Consider the following 20,551-nt stretch of genomic DNA (forward strand, 5'->3'; position numbering starts at 1 on the left):
GACCTGATTTCTAGATTAAACCGGGTAATGTTGGGACAGCACACTCTTAGGACAGCGTCGGGACAGGGGAACAATTAGGTAGGTCTGGGCACTATCACTCTTGTTGCAAAATAACATGGAACCTGTTAACAGACAAGTCAGAATAAGGGGCATAAGAGGCAGACTACTAAAGAGACACAGACTTTACACACACACGCCACACATCAGGCACCGGCCAGGTCTTCAGGAGCAGCATCGCTGGGGAGACGGCCTTTCTCACGGGACGAGAGCAGCTCCCGCCGGAAGTGCTGTTCAATAGGGGGCTGAAGGGTTAGCGGAAATTGGCTGGGCAAAAATTTGGCTCCAGCGCTCCAGGAAGATTCGGGAGTAGAGACCACCAGAGGGAGAAGAAGACCTCTCTGGGCTACACCTTTAGCTTCCTAGAGGAGGCACCGAAAGAGTCCGGGCCCGCCGAGGAGGCACAAGCCGCAGCCTCGCGACAGCTGAGGGACCTTTGGGTTTGGAGTCTCCACACGTGCTCCTGAACGTCCTAATTTAATTCCCTGCAGCTGCTCTTCCCACTATCCGTGAAGGCCTTCTCTGATTCCCTCTAACTTTGTGTCCTATAAGTTCCGACTCGTCACCACCGTGGACGCGCCGGGTCCCGGCTGTGGGGCGCGGCGCACACACACCGGTCGTGCTCCGAGGCCTGCGCGTCCGAGGGGCCCCCGTCACCCCGAACCCGACACGACGCCTCCTTTGTTCGGCCTCCTTTCTGTGCTGAGCTCCCCGCCTCCACCCTGCGGGCCGGCGGGGCCCGAAGCAACCAGCGCTCCAATGGGGCGCGCTGTCAGGCCCCCGAGGTGACAGCCACAGGCACAGGCACAGGCACCGGCCCTGCTCTCAGGCCCGGGGCCAGAGGAGGAGGCTGGCGACCTGCGCGCAGCCACGCCGCCAGCCTGGAGGTCCCGGGCTGCGTGGGAAGCTAGGCGCCCGGCCCTCGGCTGGGGGGCTCTGGGGTCCCTCTTAAGAGAAAGCCAGCGAACCACGAAGTCTCAGCATTGTGACTGGAGGCCCCAGCCTCGATCCCAGGATGAGCCGGAGCACCGGTTGGGGAGCTGCCGTGCGCCCTGCCGCCGGGACGCAGGCGGACCGCAGCCCGGGTCTCTCCTTGCTGCCGCGATTCTCCACCCTTCCCTGCGTCCTGCGACGCCAGGGGAGGCTTGATGTCCCTCGCCATGCAGGCAGCCCGGGGGAAGGGCAGCGACCCCCAAGTCCTAGATTCGGAAGCGGCTCACGCCTCGCTGCCCCTGCGCCCTCCCTCACCCCAAACCCTCATTCTGCACCGCGGTGTTTGGTGGCAAGAGGCAGGCACAAGGAAGCGCTCCAGGCTGTTTCCAGCTGGTATTTTTAAAAAGCGAAATTCGCTAAGTAGTTGGTGGAAAATCACAGGTCAGTACCCTGCTAAGACCCGTTTGGTCTTATAGAAAAGACAAAAAAGCCTGGCGCACTGCCCCCTCTGAGGCTCGAACTCAGGACCTTCAGATTATGAGACTGACGCGCTGCCTACTGCGCTAAGGAGGCGGCGATTGTCTGCACGCTGGGCCACTCACAAGTTTTCCAATGAGTCGGGACCCGGTCGGCATGGGCGCCGGAAGCCCACGCGGAGCTCCGGACCTCCGGAGCCCCAGCCTCAGCCTGGAGCTCGATCTGCACCACCTCATCCTGCCCCGCCACAACCGCCAGGCCGCGGCTCGCTGGGCAGGAGACTCCGAGGAAGTATTGGCCATGAGGGTTCTCGTGGACGGTAGTGTGGCCGAGCGGTCTAAGGCGCTGGATTAAGGCTCCAGTCTCTTCGGAGGCGTGGGTTCGAATCCCACCGCTGCCAGTGGCTTTTCCTCCTCCATCTGATCATTTTCTTCTAAACGTAGATGTCCTGTTTGCACAAGTCCCGTGATCCAACAGTGTTCTTCCCTCCTCCTCCCACGCGCGACCTCCAGAGCGGCACAGGACACGTGCCAGGCCCAAATTCGAGGACCCGCAAACAGCCCACGAATGCAGGGGTTCGCAGCGTTCTTTTGGCCCAGGTCTCTCCGCAACATTTCATCACCCAGGCAGGCTCCACAGAGCCTCTTTATCACTTTATCCGTGGGTGTCGGGGGTTGGGGCCCCAACTCGGCAATGCCTCGCCACTGAAACCCAAATCGTCGCCTGCCTGAACGTGTGCAAAAAGCGAGGCCCTGCGCCACGCGAGCCTCTTCAGGGGAGGCCACAGGCACACTAAACAGTGAGGGTGGAACTATTGGCAGGAGAAGATGTTTACATCACAACTCAAGTGATTTAATCAGCCCGTGAGAGAGTGTGAAATCACAGCCTACAGCGCGCAGCCCCTGGCTGTCTTGCTAGGTCTCCTTCACCAAGCACCGCCGGCCTGCGGAAATTCTCCATTTCTGCCTTTCTCCACAACTCCACCAGGAACGTCTAACTGGTTTGCGGAGATGACGAGCGAGCGAGCCCCCGCGGGCGCCGACTGGGACACGTCCGTGCGCCTTCTTCAGTGGTCCTGCCCCGCACGCGGCACGCCGAGCAGCCGGGCTGCAGGAATGGTCCTCGCAAGGTGGGGCGCGGACGCGGCCTCCAGGGCCCCGAGTGCCCCAGGACCGGCTCCACGCCTCGGCCCGCCTATCAGCCCCCTTCCTTCTCTCCTAGTAAGACAGCGGCACGGAAAGTACCGAGGGCGCCGCCCCCGGCTCAGGCCCTGGGAGCCGCGCAGGGGTCTGCGTGGCCCAGGCGGGAAGAGAGCGGCGTGAGCGGGGCGCCCGGCGGCGATTGCCAGGCCAGGAGCCTCCCTCCGGGCCCTGCCGCCCACTGTGCGCGGGGCAGCTGTCTGGTGCAGCACCTGGCTCAGGTGACAGTGTCACAAAAGACCCACGCGGGGAGAGAACTACGGGAGCCCGCGCCCGCGCAGCACGGGCGCCCCCCACCGCCTACGCCACGGCCTCCTCCATGATCCTCCATGATCCTCCATGGTCCTCCTCCTCGGTCCTCGCAAGACCAAGACCCGGCCGTGGAGACCCCAGGCTGGCTCCGCGACGTCCCGGCCTGGTAACGCGCTCGTGTGCCCTCCACACGCACAGCGGGGACCGGGAGACCCTGGAGGGTGCAGGGGAAGGAGGGAGGAGTGTGGCGGAGGAAGCGTGGGGAAGGTCCCGACGTGTCCAAACCGTCGGATCACAGCCGCCCGGCACTGTCCGGAGCGCAGGGCGCCGGGACCTGAGAGGCCGGCTTGCGCCTGCGCCCTGCGGCCCGGAGGGCTGCGACAACTCTAAGGCCGAGGGCCGGTGGACGAGAGACTTAGCCAGCGAGGTTCCATGGTGTAATGGTTAGCACTCTGGACTCTGAATCCAGCGATCCGAGTTCAAATCTCGGTGGAACCTGTGCTGTTCCTCGTTTTTTTGCATCCCCGAACAAGGATAACTGCGCCACCGCGAGACCTGGCTTCCACTTTTCTAGTAATTGTGGCAGCGAGGACAGAGTGCTGGCCTGGGCAAGGGTCTCAAGTATCCTTTGGCCCGCCCCTCCCTTGGTTCCTACCCCGGGTAGCCCACAGGCGGCGCCGCGACTTTGAGGAAGAAAGCGAGCCGAGGGCGCAGCACACGGCGACCGACTGAACAGGAGAGAGTAGTGTGGAAAAAGAGAACACAAAAAAATAAGTGTTTACAAAACCAGTGTGTCAGAAGTGGGATTCGAACCCACGCCTCCATGCGGAGACCAGAAACCCCCAATGCGGGAAGCCAAGCTTGAGTCTGGCGCCTTAGACCACTCGGCCATCCTGACACCCGGAGGCAAGCTGCTAGTTTTGTCCTTAATACTCAGAAGACGCTGTACTGTTTGGGGACGAGCAGCACAGGGGGCGGGTTCAGGGCTAGAAGACCCGGCGCGGCCTCCGTAGAGCAGACGACGCAGCACGCGACGGGGGAGGAAGAGCGGGAGACCGGGCCGACCCGGCAGGGATCGGGTTGGACGCGACCGGAGCCCGTGCGTGAATCTGGAAACCTCAGCCCCGGGGCGAGAAGCGACTACATCGCCCGCGTGAAACAGGCGCAGGGAGCCCCAGAAGCCGTGTTTGATGGCAGAATCTTTTCTGACGGGGCAGCAGCTGTCGGGGCAGGGGGGAGGCGCTGGAGAGCGAGCCTCGAGGACTGCACGCGGGGCGACCGCGGCGAGACTGCGAAGAGGAGGGCGGAAGGCGGCGGGCTCGGAGCATCGGAATCAGAAAGACCGTCTTTATAAAAACATAATGCTTCTCTGACCCAGCCGCTCCCAAAGCTTTTGTAAGACCCATCTCACCGTGTCGCCCGGGTTGGCTGCTGAACTGGTACACTCAGGGGATAACTCTGCCTCAGCGACCTTGGATAGCTCCTGGCGTTAACATCTGGTGTAAACATACTTCACAACCAGGAGACTGACGGTGACGCTACAGACTTCAATTTTACCATTTTTATTTGCAGCAGTGTCTCCCTGCGCGTGTGTGCACGTTCAGTTGTGTGCAGTTTCACTGTGAGTGTAAATCCCATGCAACCAACACTGCCCTGAGCATGTAAAGCTTATCACCCCAAGGATCCCTTGATGGACCAGTGTCTGTCTCCAGTGCTGGGGTTACTTATCGGTGTGTGCCACTATGTCCAGTTAGGAATTTATTTTGTTTTAATTTTATTTATTGACACCAGGGACTCACCATGTAGTCCAGGCTGTCCTCAAGCTCACTATATAACCCTTGTTGGCCCTAAACATGGCAATCCTCCTAGCTCAGCCTGGAATTACAGGTATGCACATCATGCTTGGCCAGGAATTTATTTTAAAACAAAAACATTTTATCAATAAAATTTGTATCATGCTTTTGTCAGGCCTGTGTATTAAAGGGTTTAGACAATGTCCTGGAGATAAAAGGAACCGAGATTTCCGAATAAGAAGGGGCAGAATGAAAAGGAGGGAGGAATAACAGATCATTACCTCCCTGAGGAAATGTCACCAGAAGGGATCAGGGTGCTGCTGGGGAGGGAGGGGGACTTGCTCAGCCCTAGGATCAAAGGCAGGGCACACTCAGAGCAACGAGTGTGGGCACCAGCACTGGTGCATGGCTGGGCTTGATCTGTGTGGTCCTGGGGTGTTCTCAAGACAAACCATCTGGGAGGCTTTGCCTAAAGCTAGTCTTGGAATCATGTGCTGTCTCTTTCACTTAAAGTCAGATTGTTGCTCTTTAATGAATTAAAACTAAGACGGACTTCAACTGGCTTAAAATACAAGCAATTCATGTGTTTGAAGTTCAGTGGTATGGAATCAACCCAATGACTGACTGTGCAGGGTGCAAGTGTCCAAGGTTTTAGCTTGTGTTATGGCTTGGGTCCAGATGTCCCCACAAAGCCTCATTCAGTCAGAGGTGGAGCTTTTCAAAGGTGGCTGGGTGTGGTGGATTGATAATCCAAGGTCAGGTTCTAATACCAGCTGACCCGCATCAGCATGGTGCTGATTGTGGAAGGCCCACCTGAGGGTTGTTGCCAACATAAAAGGGTAGAGGTTCCTAGAGAGAAAGAGCAGAGGTTGTTAGTTCTTTTAGAGCTGTTGGTTCTCCTGGAGGAACTTGTCATGCTCTCTTCCCTGATATGAACTTGGCTGTTATCATCAGAGAAGCTAGGAACCTTGTCACTGAGTAGCTGTGATACTTTTTGGGGGAACCCTGGGTGTCTCTTCCTGGCTCCAGTACAGAACCAGAACCTTCAGCCTGCTGACACAGATTCTTCATCCCACTGGCATAGACTTTCCAGCTTCCACCACTGACACTGGGGTCTTCCCAGTGCAGATCTGTGAAACAGACTTGCATGAGACATTGCCATGGGCTCTAGGTCTCCAACTGGATTCATGTAGAACACTGCCAAGAGATTTGGGTCCTTGGTTGGTTTCTCTAGGTCTTTATATAGACAGATTTCTTTCTTTTGACTCCTTGGGTGAACATTATAAATACTATAAATTTGGGGGCTGGAGGTTTAGTTCAGTGGCATAAGCGCCTGATTTGCAAGCAGGCAGTCGTGAGTTCGATCCCCGGTACCAATAAAAAGGAAAAAGACAACAAATAAATAAATACTATAAATTTTTTTATCCTTGAAGTAACATGGATTTGGTAAAAAAAAAAAAAAAAAAATACTACTATAAATTATGTGTCCACTATGTAATTGTTTTCCTTGCAATCCATGACCACAACACTGGATCTAGATAGACTGTATGGCACCAGAATTGATTCATGGTGCAATGATAGGCTCAAGGATTAAGGGTGTGAATGATAAGTAGTCTGGATATGATAAAAAGAGAGACCCTAGTAAGGTCCCTTGTTGCTTTGCTACATCTGCCCACCATGAACTACTTTGCTCTCTACCAACCTACCTTGGAGCCAGCAGACTATGGACTGACACCTTCTAAAGCTGTCAGCAAAACAAACTTTCCCCTTTTATCTTTGGATAGCAGGTATTTTGTCTCAGCAAGGAGAAAAGTAAGGAGGACAGCTAAGTAACTAGGACATCTTCCCTGCACTGCACTGAGTGAAGAGTTGTCTCCGGCTTCATGCATATGAAATGGTTATTCGTATACTAAGTAACAAAATTTCCTGGCTGGAACATAAAAATGAATGCATTAGCAGTCTTTTATGAAATACTGTATATGTAACTATAACAATATAACATTACTTATATCTTTAATATAACAATATCAAAGTTTTTTTGTTTGGTTTTGTCATTAGGAGACAAGAGTCTCACTATGCAATTCAGGCTGGCTTTGAGCTCACTTTGTAACCCCGGCTGGTCTCGAATTCAGAGATCCTCCTGCCTGTCTCCCAAGTGCTGGGATAACATGCATGCACCACTGTGCCCGGCTATCAAAGATTTGTTACATCATTGCATTTCCTATGCCTCGGCTGCCAAAAAGCTACTTTAAGGTACTAAGTAATTTTATGAAACAGCACAAACCCGTATTAATAATTAACACTTACCTATTTGCTCAGTGACGGAGCCTGTTTTCCCAGGCGCATGCATATGGGCAGCTGAACATCACTGGGGAGTGCTGAGTTTCACTGGCCAAGTTGCATATGCACCTGTAACTCCGCCACACAATTTCCACATCAGCACCACGGGGATCGTCCTCCAGAGGAGTCGTGAAAACACAGCTAAAACCACATCATAAAACTCGAAGTTCCCCACTGCTTGCTGTCAGGCGGTGCGCCTGACGCATGAGTACTGTTTCCTTAGAAAACTGAAGCCTTGGTGAAACTTTGGGATTTTTGTTCGTTTTTGTTTTGATTTTTTGAGACCAGATCTGTCTAGTCCAGCCTGGCCTGGAACTTGTAATTCTGCTCCAGCCTATCAGGTGTTGGGAATACAAACCTAGGCCACTGCACTGGGCCAATTTTTGGATTGTATAGAGCTATAGTAGCCTTAAGATTCTGAGAAGGCAGGTGTGGCAGCACTGACCTCTAATCGCTGCGTACCGGATGAGGTAGGAGGATCACCATGAGTTCGAGGCCGGCCTGAACTACATAGCAAGACATGTCTCAAAAACAAACAAAAAAGATTCTGAAGAATTTGCCAGTTATGAGTCCCTACTAACCAGATAAGTATAAGCCTACAAAGGAAAGTTATAGGTAATTTAGGAGACTGATTATGCCACAAAACTAAAACATCCTAGCCCGGCTAGGACTAGGAATCCCAGCACTGTGGACCCTGCAATTTAGCAAGATTCTGCCAGAAAACAAAAAGTCAAAGGGGTTGGGGACGTAGTTCATGTCAGGGCTCTAGGTGGAGCCCTCCGTACTGTTATTGAGGAACAAGCCACAGTTCCCTTAGACCCACAGCTTCCTACCTGCTTTCTCCCGTCCTTCCTCAGCGACATGTAAACGTCTGAAAAAGACAGACCAGGTGGGAACCGCGGCCTTCACCCTTCACCCCGGCACCGCCTCGCCTGCAGTGCCACTAACCCCACGCCACCCCTCCGCGCTCCAGCTCCTGGCCCAGGCGGCGCGCGTCCTCCTGGAGCGCTGCGGGGTTCGGGTCCCGGCCCCCTGCGTGGCGGAAGTCCCGCCCCCGGGCGGACGCGTAGGCCGAGGCGCGCGTGGAGCCTGTGGCCTGGGTCTGCACCGCCGAGGGCGGCGCAGGTCCCTAGTTCTGCCCAGCGTGCCGGCGCTCTGGCCCGGTTTTATTGCGCTACTGGTTCACATCCTCGCACGTCACCTCCGCGCGTGGGCATAACCAGCCCCACGTCAGGCGCGAAGGCTGGAGCGCGCGCCTGCGGAGGGGAGAAGGGTCCACGCGAGCCCCGGCTAGGAAGGTCGGCGCTCCTAGCCCGGAGCTCCGAACCCCGAACCCCGCCCGCAGCCCCGCAGGCCCCGCCCCCGGCCGCCTCTTCCGCTCGCTGTGGGGCGGGGTCTGCACGCCCGCCGGACCCGCGAGACCGGCCACGTCGTCGTCCTGTGCGCCGCGAGCCCGCGTGGGCCGGCGGCACCATGGCGGCGGCCAGCGTGGCCGAGTGCCTGCAGCAGGAGACCACCTGCCCCGTGTGCCTGCAGTACTTTGTGGAGCCAATGATGCTTGACTGCGGCCACAACGTGTGCGGTGCCTGCCTGGCGCGCTGCTGGGGCGCGGCCGAGACCGACGTGAGCTGCCCGCAGTGCCGCGAGGCCTTCCCGCAGCGCCACTTGCGGCCCAACCGGCCCCTGGCCAACGTGACGCGCCTGGTGAAGCAGCTGCGCGCCGAGCGCGCGCCGGGCCCGGGCGGCGAGATGGGCGCGTGCGAGAAGCACCGCGAGCCGCTGAAGCTGTACTGCGAGGAGGACCGCACGCCCATCTGCGTGGTGTGCGACCGCTCGCGCGAACACCGCGGCCACAGCGTGCTACCGCTGGAGGAGGCAGTGGACGGCTTCAAGGTGAGGCCGGGCAGGGCCGCCACGGAGCTTCACGCGTGCTGTACGCGACGCGGGCTCGAGCCCGAGGCCCCGGGCGCAGAAGATCCGCGCTGGTCCTGGGGCAGGGCGAAGGTGCGCATGCGCGATCGGGGGGGGCTCCCCCGCCCCTCTCCCCAACTACCCTGGGGGAGGCTAGAAGGGGCGCCCACCCGTGCCCCCGGGAGCACAGTGAGGAGTTAGGTCAGTTCTGTTACCCTTCGCGAGCTGGAGGGTGACTTCTGCCGGAGGAGGGCCCCGGTGCGCGAGCAACCATGGGCCGAAGCTGGGCTCGGATCCCGGACTCCGGGCAGGCAGTCCTGTGATAAGGATGCCCCTGGGCCCGCCTCGGGCTACACACATGTTCTCATGTTCTGCTTTCCCAGGAGCAAATCCAGAGCCAGCTGGACCACCTGAGAAGAGTGAAAGACCTGAAAAAGAGGCGCCGGGCTCAGGGCGAGCAGGCGCGGGCCGAGCTGCTGGTGAGGACTTTCCCTGGGCCCCTCTCCATGCTCCTGGTCTTACTCCAGGCTGCAACGCCTACTCTCTTCCGGTGCCCGAGGTGCCAAGCCTAGGGGAGGAGTTTGGTGCTTTAGTTTTTAAATAGAGACCGTTATGTATTTGCATGCTCTCTGCCTAAGTCCTTAAAACATTTTGGATAGTGAAACGGTACAGAGCTTTCCGTCTGAGGCAGAAAAAACAGCCTCTGATGGGCACTGTCCCAAGTACTCCTGAGTACCGCCACACAGTGGCCTGGAGGACTCCAGAGGGACCCTCGGCTGTCCCTAACAGGCCACACCTGCCAGTCATTCAGGTGGAGGAGGTGAAGTCACTGCTGCACCTCGGTTTCCTCATCTGTGCAGTGGGGTTGGCTGGACTCGGGTCCGCACAGCGCTCCTCTGGAGAAACCCTTTCTCTTTAAGGGCCCTGTGAGTTTTACTTTCTATGTCTGAGGTTGCTTGTGAGGCCGACTGGCGCAGACTGAACCGAGCCTGTGCTCAGCAGGTGGGGAGGGGGCAGCGGAGGGGCTCAGAGCAGTGGACACCGAACCTTCCTTCGAGGGCTGGGGAGGCTTTGGGGGCTGTGTGGCAGACTGTCTTGGGTCTCAGAAGCAGCTGAGTCCAGCAACGCAGTCTTCCCTTCCCTGTTTGCTGATCCCTCACGTAGAATGTGACTTACTGGTGTCCGACAGTGGGATGAGGTGAGAAGGAAGGACAGACGGACCGCAGCCAACAGCCCAGCAGAGAGCTGTGGGGGCCATGCTGTCCCCGTGTCCACGGGACAGCCTGGCCTGTCATCTCAGTGTGACAGCTTCCAGTGCAACCATCTTGCATAACTCAGTTGCAGAAAATCCTTCCCTGTGGCCTGTCAGGAGGCATGATCTTATCTTTGCCTTTAGGGGTCTCTTTGCCCCCAACCCGGGAGACTGGACCCTGCCCACACCTTGGCCCTTATGTACCACTCACTCTGAGCCAGGTCTCGCCATTTGCCCAAGCTGGCCCTGAACTCGTGATTGGCGTGAGCCTAGTGTCCAATTCATCCTGTTTGTGGTGTAGAATGCTGGGCATCCCCAGTACTGACAAGTGGCTGGTACATGCACCAGACTCCCCAGTCAGTGCTCTTCTGCTAGGAGAACTCGGCCCCAACATTCTTACCCGGGGAGGGCTGGCATAGGGTGCAGTGCACATGTGTCTAGTTCCCAGGGAGGACCTCGAGGCCCCCCAGGTGACACCATCCTCTTCCCCCGGGGCTCCTACCTGCAGAGCCTCACGCAGATGGAGCGGGAGAAGATTGTTTGGGAGTTTGAGCAGCTGTACCACTCCCTGAAGGAGCAGGAGTACCGGCTCCTGGCGCGGCTCGAGGAGCTAGACCTGGCCATCTACAACAGCATCAATGGTGCCATCACCCAGTTCTCCTGCAACATCTCGCACCTCAGCGGCCTGATCTCGCAACTGGAGGAGAAGCAGCGCCAGCCCACCAGGGAGCTGCTGCAGGTGAGACGGACGTCCCCAGGCCTCCATGGATGTGGGTGGCCACACTCGGCACCAGGTGTATTGGACAGAAGCTCTGGAAGTTGAGGCCGACGCTGTGGACCATCGAGCATGGTTCATGGAGAGGCCAGAGGAAGCCTGCGTAAGCAGACTGTGCCCAGGTGCCGCCTTGACCTCCAATGGCCCTGGCAGCCGGGAGGACCGCACGGCTTTACCCTTGTGCCCCTCACACCCCCAGACTCTGTCTCCCATAACTTTACTGCGTCTCGGTACCATAGCACAATCTCACGTGGCAGGAGTGGCCACCTGTGCTGCGCTGGGCTCCAGCCAACCACAGGGCCCTAGGGCCAGAATAGCCGGCCAACTCTGAGTCCTCTGCTCACTCGGAACATGGAGCCCGTGATCACTTGACATCTTTGGTCTGGGGTGGTATGGAGACTCACAGGAGGCTGCAGGCAGTAAGCAGACCCAGCCAGCTGGTGACAGACATCGGAGGAAGGGACAGACCCCAGGATAGCCCAACTAGCCTTTCTGCAGGTCCTCAGGTGAGGAGAACCAGAATGTTTGATGATGGGTGAAATTCTGGAAACTCCAAACACAGTGTCTGGTTCTCACTGGCCCCATTGTGCCTGAGTTAGGACATGACGTCTGTCATGACCTCTCCCACAGCAGTGAGTCTCAAGTGTTGTGACCACTGGTTGTGGAGCCTGCACTCTGGCCGCCTGGCTATGCAGTTGTGTGTAGACCCCTCGTAGAACAGGAGAGCTGAGTGCAGCACACACCAGTGTGGAGTTGCCCTGGGAGGCAGTGACCCAGAGGGAAGAGTTCAGGAAGGGACAGCAGGGCTCACAGGGTGGTGGCCTGGGGAGAGGCTGCCGTGGGGATTGGGCAAGCCCAGTGTTAGGGAGGGGGACCAGGCTTCCTGTGAGTTGTTTGGAGCTGGCTGCGTCTGGTTCCTGGGCCTCATGTCGAGGACCTAGTTGAGCGGGTTTCTAAGCTGCTGGGAACCTGGGCCCAGATGTGTGCTCTTTATGCATCAGCACTGAGAGCAGAAGGTGACCAGATCGGCGTGCAGGTCTCCTCAGCAGTGCTGCATGACAGGGACTGAGGTAGAGGCAAAAGAATGGTTCTGGTGGTAACCGAGCCCATGTGTGGCCCTGGCTGCCATGTGGACAGGATGTGGTGGCCGAGAGGACCAATTATCCTCAAGCAGCAGCCGAGACCTAGCGGTGGGGTGCACACGTGTGCAGCTGCTCAGTGTCCAGGACTGGATCCCTGAGCTGTGCCTGCCTGAGAAGAGCACTGTGCTAGGCAGCAGTGCAGGGAAGCACGGAGGGGCAGCGTGGAACAGGGCTCTTGTGGTTCTAAAGATGTGATAAGTCAGCTGAGTGATTAAAGGCTGATAGGCCAGGAGAGAGTAACACAGAGTTGTAGCTGTTCGTGTGCATAGCTGACCTGCAGTCTGAATGTATTTCACAGTGAAAGCCAGGCAAGAAAAAGAAAGAAAATCGAAAGCCAAGCAGATGGGCAGTTGGTGAGGAAGTCCTGGCTCCTCCAGTCTGTCTCCCACTCCTGGAGACTGCTTCATTTCCCTGGTTCTTGTCTCTCTGGGGGGAGCTGGAGTTATTTATGACTTCTCACGGCATCCTTTCTCTCCTAGGACATCGGGGACACGCTGAGCAGGTAGGGGTTCTCCCTTGGGTGTGTTTGTGTGTTTAGTTATTTTGTGTGTGGTGCTGGGGATCAAACCCAGGGCCTTGTGTATAGAAGGTAAGAGCCCTACTGCGGAGCCCATCCCCACCCCTCTCCCCAGTGTTAAAATCAGGCACATGAGCATCACCTGGCTCAACTTTGTCACCCTCCCCCCCCCCCCACTGCTGACGAGGAGCCCCGGGGTACAGGGCTTCACCCAGGAGGCCATGGGATTTGGGACAGGTGGCAGTGGGGTGGTTCACCGCAGGTTTGGTGCTAGTGGCCAAGGGTGGGGACACTTATGTAGAGACATTGAAGACAGAGGGGGCCCCCACTTCCTGTAGAATGTACTTTACCCAAGGGGCAGCGAGGCCTAGCAGTTACAGGAGAGCCATGGGCTCCAGGGCCTACCCCGTTCCCCGCTCTGCCATCAGCCAGAAAGCCAGGGTTGGGGGCACTTCAGCACACAGCAAAGCAAGGCCCAGGTAAGACCCGGGTTCTGTCCTCAGTGCCGAGGAAGGGGAGCTGGGACAGCTTGAAGGGCAGAGAGCAGGCAGGGGCACAGCCAGCCGTGGGGAACAGCGCAGGTGCAGGGAAAATCAGTGAGAAAGAGAAGCCGCCTCGGGGCTGGGAGGCCTGGGTGGGAGGCTGCGTGGGCAATCTGCTGAGGGGACGGCGGCTTTGAGGATTCCAGGGGTGGAGATAAGTTGGAATTCTTGCCAGTTTCATCCAGATGATTCCACGGAAACAACTGTTCTGCTGCCCTATTGTCAGGCAATTTCTGATAGTGGGGCAGACGCTGCAGACCCTAGCAATGTGTGACTGAGACAGGGCCCAAACTGTCACTGGCTTGGGGCTTGAGCAGAACAGAAAGTGATCACCATCAAAGAAGTGTGCAGGTAGGCAGCCCTAGTGCAGGGCTGGTGGCTCTAGTCAGCCTAAAGACTGGTTTCTAGAGGCACAGCGGTACATGTCTGTAAGTCCATCACTCTGAGAGGCTGAGGCAGGAGGGTTTCAGGTTGGTGGCTCAGCCTGAGTAGCTTAGTAGTGCCTTAGTAAGTGAGACTCTGTGTCAAAATAAAACAGAGGTGAGGGACATCATTCATGAAGGCCCTGGCTCCGTTTCTTGGCCTGTTCCACCCTCCCTGAGGTCTGGCCCACACTGGACCGCTGCTGGATCCACTCAGGAGAAAGGAACTTAATCCCAGCAGACTGCTTGGGAGCACTTGCCCTCTCATGGGCTGAAATGTGGTCACATCTAGACCCACAGGACTTGGCCCCCTGAGCCACAGAGCTGGGAGGACACCAGACGGGCAGGAAACAAACTTTGCGTAAACGCTTAGATTGGTAAGGGCATTGGTGCTGAACTCACAGAGGGCCGGCCTGCCTGTCTGTCTGTCTGAAAGTATCGTTCTCCCTGTGGGGAATCTGAACAATGGGCAGTTGCCCATTGTAAATAGCAAGGGCTGCATCTTAGAACCTGGTGATCTCTGGCAGGGTCAGCCTCATAATTCAGTGCAATAAGTCCCCCCATTCCTACCCTGCAAGCCCACACTGGATTGTGTTCCCAGTACTTTTTAAGTCAGGGTTGCACTGAACTGCGCACGCAGGACTTGAACTTGTAAAATCCTCCAGATTCAGCGTCCCAGAGTGCGGCAGACCTTTTTGAAATCTTGTTTGAGAACCCGTGAGCTGGTAGTGCCTTGGGGGAAATGAAAATGTGTAAGGACACTCCCTTGTTCTGGTTAGAGGCTGACATCTAGGAGGAGAAACTGCCAGTTAACAGTAGTTGGTCCCAAGAATATCCAGTAGCTTCGGGGAACTTAGCCCAGGACTGTTCTGGCCCACAGAAGATGCTGGAATTTGGGGAAGGATTCATCTGATTTCTTTAAATTTAGGGCTGAAAGAATCAGGATCCCTGACCCTTGGATCACGCCTCCAGATCTGCAAGAGAAAATCCATATTTTTGCCCAAAAATGCCTGTTCCTGACAGAGAGTCTGAAGCAGTTCACAGGTAATAACTCTGAGAATCGGGGTCATGAGGGACAATAGATCTTTTACTTTCCATGTCTGTGGATCGCCTGAGGGGTGTATATTGTCCAGTACTGGTATGCAGATGTGCGGTATAGCTGAGTATCTTCTTTTCTCTCCTTAGAAAAAATGCAGTCGGATATGGAGAAAATTCAAGGTAAAATGCCTTCCCGCCTGCACTTCACCATTGGGTTTTCTGGGGAGGACAGAGATCTGTGTCCTGTCCCACTGGGCCCCATACACTTCCCAGCAATCAGCCCTGTTCCCTCGAGAAGCCCATAAGAGTTCATCTACCCTCTGGCTCCCAATGGAGGGAGGGCAAGAGGCCGTGAAAAGACTGACCCAGGGCACAGAACAGACAGTGCTTGGCTACGTGTGCTGGCGTCTGTGTGTGTGCAGCATGGACTGTGTGTCACCTGAGGCACAGGTGGAAGCCTCGCGCCTCAGTGCAGGGTCAGCATTGTCCTGCTGCATCTGTGCAGGGAGAGGGAAACCATGATTCTTAGCACACAGAGGTCGTGAGGTTCATCTCAGGATGAAGCCAGATATACCAGTGTCTCCCAGGCATCTGGGGGAGGCTTTCACAGTCCCGATTCCCTGCTCCAAGGCCACTGCCACTCAGGAGCTGGTTGTGTCCCTGGGCCTGCCTGGGTTCGGCGCCTGCCTGGTCCCTGGGCAGTGCCTCTGGGGATGCCCATCCTCTGGGTGGCATGGACATGCATGTCGAGTTCTAATGGGGCCCTGCTGGTTGGCTGTCATCCTGTTACCTGGGGCTTGGGGCGGTGCCAGGGTCAGCGCTGTGGAGGCAGGGTCTCTGGGAGGGACTCCAGCTTTCAGTGGCCAGCAAGTGCCCCTTTGGTCACAGACTTTGAGAAACATCTGTGGCCTTCATAACACCTTGTCTCTTTTTTCAGAGTTGAGAGAAGCGCAGTTATACTCAGGTAGGTGATGGGGAAAGGAGTAAAAGCCTTGTGAACTTCGCCGCCACAGTAACGGACTGGGGGCCCTGCCTCTGTGTGACCTGCAGGTCACCTGTGCCAGGGTGGCACAGATGAGGGAAGACATGTTGGGGCTTACAGCACATGGAGAGGACACTGCTTCTTCCTAGGTGGAGGACTAGGCCCTGCCTGCCCCCGAGATCACCCCAAGGGCAGGGAGCACCTGAGAGTCCCCATGAGATGCCCCTGTGGTGTGAACCCTGGCACCACAGCCACCAGTGCTGCATGCAGCCCCTTCATGAGGGGATACCACTGCACACTGAGGTCACTCCGGTCCCCACTGGCCACCACCTGTGTTTCGTCCCCTCAGTGAGAGGAATTGTGCATTGTGCTTGCATCCTGCACTAACTGTGCAAGCCGACAGGTATGGCCTGGTCGAAGAGCACTGCCCTATGCTCGAGACCGAGGTTTGAGCCCCAGCGCCACAGGGGACAGAGTCTTGCCCTAGTGGTTGCCATGGACGATGGGTTACTTGTGTGAGCACACAGCATGGGAGAGGAGCGGAGCCGACAGCTTGGGAGCTCAGCTTGTGTCCAGGGCCCCGGGTTCAATGCCTCTTGTGGATAGACTGTGAGACAGAAACCAAAGATCCTGGGATTCTTGGTCATCCTTATGCACTCCTAGGAGTGGGGCTAGGCCATTTGGGGACTCCTTATCCTGACTCACCCTCCTGAGCACATGTGAAGGTGAGGGCTCCGGCACAGAAAGGCACCACTGACTGTGGAGGTAGTGTCTGAGCACCAGGGGAGGTGACGCAGGGATACAGCTTTGGATTTAACACCAAGAAGAGTGGAAGCTGTTGTGGTGGCACATGCCTGTCATCCCCACTCTATGAGAGGCCAAGGCAGAATGGGAAACTTGAGATCATCTCTTAAAAAGATAAATGTCTAGGGATGTAGCTCAGGGCCAATGCTCTAGATTTAATCTCCAATAGAAAAAATGTGGGCTGGTTAAGCAAAACCACGTGGAAACCAGGGCCTTAGAAGAGCGATAGCACTGGACATAGAGAGTGTAGGTCGCGTTGAATAAGCCAACAGTGATTTGAAGGCTGGACAGACCAGTGCAGATATAAGTCCCTCACCCAGAGGTCCAGATTCCTGGGTTTCTGAGAGCAGAGTTGTTTCCATTATTCCACAGCAGGTTAATTACGGCAGCAACATTGCATGCAGGGCTGTTGTAGCTTCACCCTGCAGGATGTGAGCGTTAAGCATTGCATGCAGATCTGCTAATGCTGATCACAGGGTGCGAGGCAGAATCTCACTGGGACCTCGGAAGCTTTCATATTAAGGGATCGAGGGCAGGCAAGGAAAGCACCTCAGCATACAATGGCTACTGTGGCTCAGGAGGCAGAGGGAAGGGAACAAGGTAAGGTTTCCGTGCTCTCCTACGTTGTTAGTCGCCGCAATAACTTTGGGAGTGAGCCCTTTGACCCAAATGCAGTGCATATCCCAGCTGGGCCCCTGGCCCTAGGCTGGGGCAGTGTCCTCGGCATCCCTGTATCTTGGCTGATCTTGCTTTGTCCTGCAGTGGACGTGACCCTGGACCCGGACACTGCCTACCCCAGCCTGATCCTGTCAGACAACCTGCGACAGGTGCGGTACAGTTACCTGCAGCAGGACCTGCCCGACAACCCCGAGCGCTTCAACCTATTCCCCTGTGTCCTGGGCTCCCCCTGCTTCATCGCTGGGCGCCACTACTGGGAGGTCGAGGTGGGAGACAAGGCCAAGTGGACCATCGGCGTCTGCGAAGACTCAGTGTGCCGGAAGGGCGGCGTGACCTCAGCCCCGCAGAATGGGTTCTGGGCTGTGTCGCTATGGTATGGGAAGGAGTACTGGGCACTCACCTCCCCGATGACGGCGCTGCCGCTGCGGAGCCCATTGCAGCGTGTGGGCATCTTCCTGGACTACGACGCCGGGGAGGTGTCTTTCTACAACGTGACTGAGCGGTGCCACACCTTCACCTTCTCCCATGCCACCTTCTGCGGGCCGGTGCGGCCTTACTTCAGCCTGAGCTACTCAGGTGGAAAGAGCGCGGCACCTCTCGTCATCTGTCCCATGAGCGGCATCGACGGTTTTTCGGGCCATGTTGGAAGTCGTGGCCGCTCCATGGAGACTTCCCCGTGAGGGGCAGAACTCAGGCACGCAGGCTGGCCGGCTGCTGAGTATCACCTCGGCCCATCAGGACTGGATGTCCACGTGTCCTTGCCCTCACCACACCACAGAGGATGTCCATGCTCCCTGGGGCCTGTCCTCTTCCTGTGCAGGTTGTGAGCTGTAATGAGAAGTATCAGTGTTGCCTACAAATAAAACTGGACACCCGCTGTCTTTCACGCTTGGGGTTTTACACACATCTGGAGCAGGTGCAGAGTGCAGCGGGCTCTGAGGCTGCTCCCCCGGCTCAGCCTGGGTCCTGGAGGCTACTTGTCAATTCCAGGCCAGGGCTCCTTCCTGAGAAGCTTTGAGGCCTTTCAGCATGGCTCCCTGTGCCTCACTACCTCTACCCTGTACTTTCTGTCTGCAAAGTTTCATTGATACATTAATGAGGCTGATGTGTTGGTGTTACGGTTGTTTCATGGAAACGGTGAGAACGACAGCATCTCCACCATGAGTGGGTGTTCTCACCAGTGTCCCTCTCTGTGGTCCCAGAGGGCTTTGCCTGCTCCCCTTGTGCTAATGGGCGTTGGGTGCTAGTGCCCTGGTCAGCCACACACCATCCCTGCAGAGTCCCGGCCAGTGTCCAGGCATCTGTTGCAGCCCTCTCATTTTTGTCCACTTCCTATTGGGGACAGGGCTTGGCCTTCCTGATATGTGTGCTCCAAGGGCAGCTTGTCCCCAGGATGCCCTTAGTTCTGGCTCTCCCCGAGGACCTGCCCTTGATGAGAAACAAATCGGATGATGGATGTTTGTTTCCATCATTTCCCAGATCCTGGTGAGATTCGGGTCGCAGACTGAGAGTGGGTGGAATCCTGTGATTTCCAGTGTGTATCCTGGGTTTCATTCTGGTATCTTCTTCCATCTAGGTGGTAAAGCTCATTTGCTAAGAGTCCTGAGAAGGTAATAGATAGCTCTGGGGCTGGGGATTTAGCTCAGCGGCATAAGCGCCTGCCTTGCAAGCAGGCAGTCGTGAGTTCGATCCCTGGTACCGGTAAAAACGAAAAAGACAAAAAAAAAAAAAAAATAGATAGCTCTGCACAATAACTCTCCTATTGCTTAAGCCCATGATTTAACTGGGAAAGTGTGGTGTCAACGTCTATGTTTTCTTAAACTGGTGGTGGGATAATGGACCCACTTATAAGAGGTCAGAGAGTCCAAAATGCTCCCCAGTGCAGAACCAGAATCTTAAGCCCTTGGGGGAGCAGTCATGTGCTAAGGAGGAATGATCAAGCTGAGACAGCCCTGTTCCCAGGAATTGGGATCTTTGCTGCTGTTCGGTAAGAGTCCATGGCTCTGGACTTTTCCTGGTCTACACATTGGGGTTCCATGGCCAAGGCCCATGAGTTGAGGATAGTGTCCTAATTTATTCAGCAGCCTTTAATAGAAATAATACAACCAAGGCTGTCAGTGGGGGATCCATAACACTAGTTACCTTGTTTTGAATATTGCGGTACACGAATGTGTAAACTAATGCATACGTGCCATAAAGTGCCAAGGGGAAGCAGCGTTTGGCACAGCAGCAAGGACTCTACTCACTGTCATTGTTGAAGGCACGTAACTACCTTATGAAACACTATTCCTTGATTGTATAGATACAGACACTGAAACATAGTGTGTGGGAGACCTCTCAGGTGCCCAGCTAGGGAGCAGCATGGCCAGGACTCAGACTGCGCTGGACATAACATCTCTAGTTCTGCCTGTGGCTGTGTGGCCTCTGCTCTGCTTTGTGTGGCCAGGGGCAGAACACACAGCAGCCTACTGGCCTTTGGTCCCTGTCCACAGCCCCTGCAGGATGGCAAAGGGAGCATGTCAGAACCACATCCCATTGTCACTTAAGTCCACCTTGCAGGAAGGAGAGTGAAGGTCCAGGAGAGGACACCATCTGTGTGGCTGATCCTGGAGGTGCATCCACAGAAGAGACCTTGGTCGACACCCTAGATGCCCACAGGCCATCTCACACCCGCTGTTTGTTCTGTTCCCTGTTAAGGCTCAAAGCAGTTGCAGCAGAGATAAGCAAGCTTGTCACACCTAGCTATGCTGCTTTCCATGTGAATGAGGGTAAATCTGATTAATAGTGCTCAACAGAAAACGTCCCAGACCATTCTTAATGATACCCGCATGATCATATGAACAGGACCACGGTTCTCTATGGGGTGTGCAGCAGAAGAGGGAGGAGAGAAGTCGATGTGCTTTAGTGATTACTTCCGGGTGGGGTGGGGGATTCACAGGTTATCTAAGTAAGACTAGTGTACCTTTCCTCACCGTAGTCCAGCCTGTGTCCTTCAGAGTGCACTTTTAACTTGCTTTTTTCTCTTTTACTCAGCCCTAACTCGCTCTGCAGAGGTAGTTTTTTCCTCTCGTTCTCTGCTTTTTTAAAAATAAATTTTGCTGTTGCTTTTTTAAAAGTCTTTTAAGAAGCCAATTTTGGAGCTGGGGATTTAGCTCAGTGGCGCAGAGCCTGCCTGGCAATTGTGAAGTCCTAAAACAAACCCATTTTGAATGGGGTTAAATGAACTTGTAAATAAAAATAAATTTATTCAAAGCAGTCTCTGAGCTCGCAGTCAGATGCGGGCCCGGGTCTCTGTGACTCCAGGCCTTCCGGCCCTTCGGGCGGCGGCGGTTTTCCTCAGGCTCCTGACGGCCAGGGCCGGGCCCAGCACATGGTGAAGCCCGCAGGCCCGCGGTGCCGACGCCGCCACCGCGGCCGCAGCTCGCCCAGTTCCAGAA

General features: G+C 56.0%; 1 protein-coding gene and 4 non-coding genes across 6 annotated transcripts; 3 read left to right on the top strand and 2 right to left on the bottom strand.

Annotated features, from left to right (window-relative positions):
* Window positions 1–1,490: 1,490 nt before the first annotated feature.
* On the bottom strand, window positions 1,491–1,563 carry Trnam-cau (transfer RNA methionine (anticodon CAU)). Its single transcript has one exon. It is a non-coding gene; the product is annotated as a tRNA-Met (tRNA).
* A 222-nt stretch (window positions 1,564–1,785) lies between these two features.
* Window positions 1,786–1,867, top strand: Trnal-aag (transfer RNA leucine (anticodon AAG)). Its single transcript has one exon. It is a non-coding gene; the product is annotated as a tRNA-Leu (tRNA).
* A 1,477-nt stretch (window positions 1,868–3,344) lies between these two features.
* Trnaq-cug (transfer RNA glutamine (anticodon CUG)) lies at window positions 3,345–3,416 on the top strand. The gene has a single exon. It is a non-coding gene; the product is annotated as a tRNA-Gln (tRNA).
* A 294-nt stretch (window positions 3,417–3,710) lies between these two features.
* Trnal-caa (transfer RNA leucine (anticodon CAA)) lies at window positions 3,711–3,816 on the bottom strand. Its single transcript has 2 exons — window positions 3,779–3,816; window positions 3,711–3,756 (listed from the first exon to the last, which is right to left on the bottom strand). It is a non-coding gene; the product is annotated as a tRNA-Leu (tRNA).
* A 4,103-nt stretch (window positions 3,817–7,919) lies between these two features.
* On the top strand, window positions 7,920–17,991 carry Trim27 (tripartite motif containing 27). 2 transcript variants are annotated; one of them, XM_063259748.1, is made up of 8 exons: window positions 7,920–9,055; window positions 9,346–9,441; window positions 10,723–10,953; window positions 12,611–12,633; window positions 14,541–14,656; window positions 14,798–14,830; window positions 15,588–15,614; window positions 17,199–17,991. In XM_063259748.1, exons 1-8 carry the CDS (start codon window positions 8,525–8,527, stop codon window positions 17,792–17,794), a joined length of 1,653 nt encoding a protein of 550 aa, XP_063115818.1. In that variant the 5' UTR covers window positions 7,920–8,524; the 3' UTR covers window positions 17,795–17,991. The 2 variants fall into 2 exon arrangements, with proteins under 2 accessions (XP_063115818.1, XP_005000669.2); XM_005000612.4 differs by having other exon boundaries at window positions 8,007–8,944.
* The last annotated feature ends 2,560 nt before the right edge of the window (window positions 17,992–20,551 follow it).

Source organism: Cavia porcellus, unplaced genomic scaffold, assembly GCF_034190915.1.
Source record: "Cavia porcellus strain 051 isolate PalLab524CR breed Dunkin Hartley unplaced genomic scaffold, mCavPor4.1 scaffold_13, whole genome shotgun sequence".
In the NCBI taxonomy this organism is placed as follows: Eukaryota; Metazoa; Chordata; class Mammalia; order Rodentia; family Caviidae; genus Cavia; species Cavia porcellus.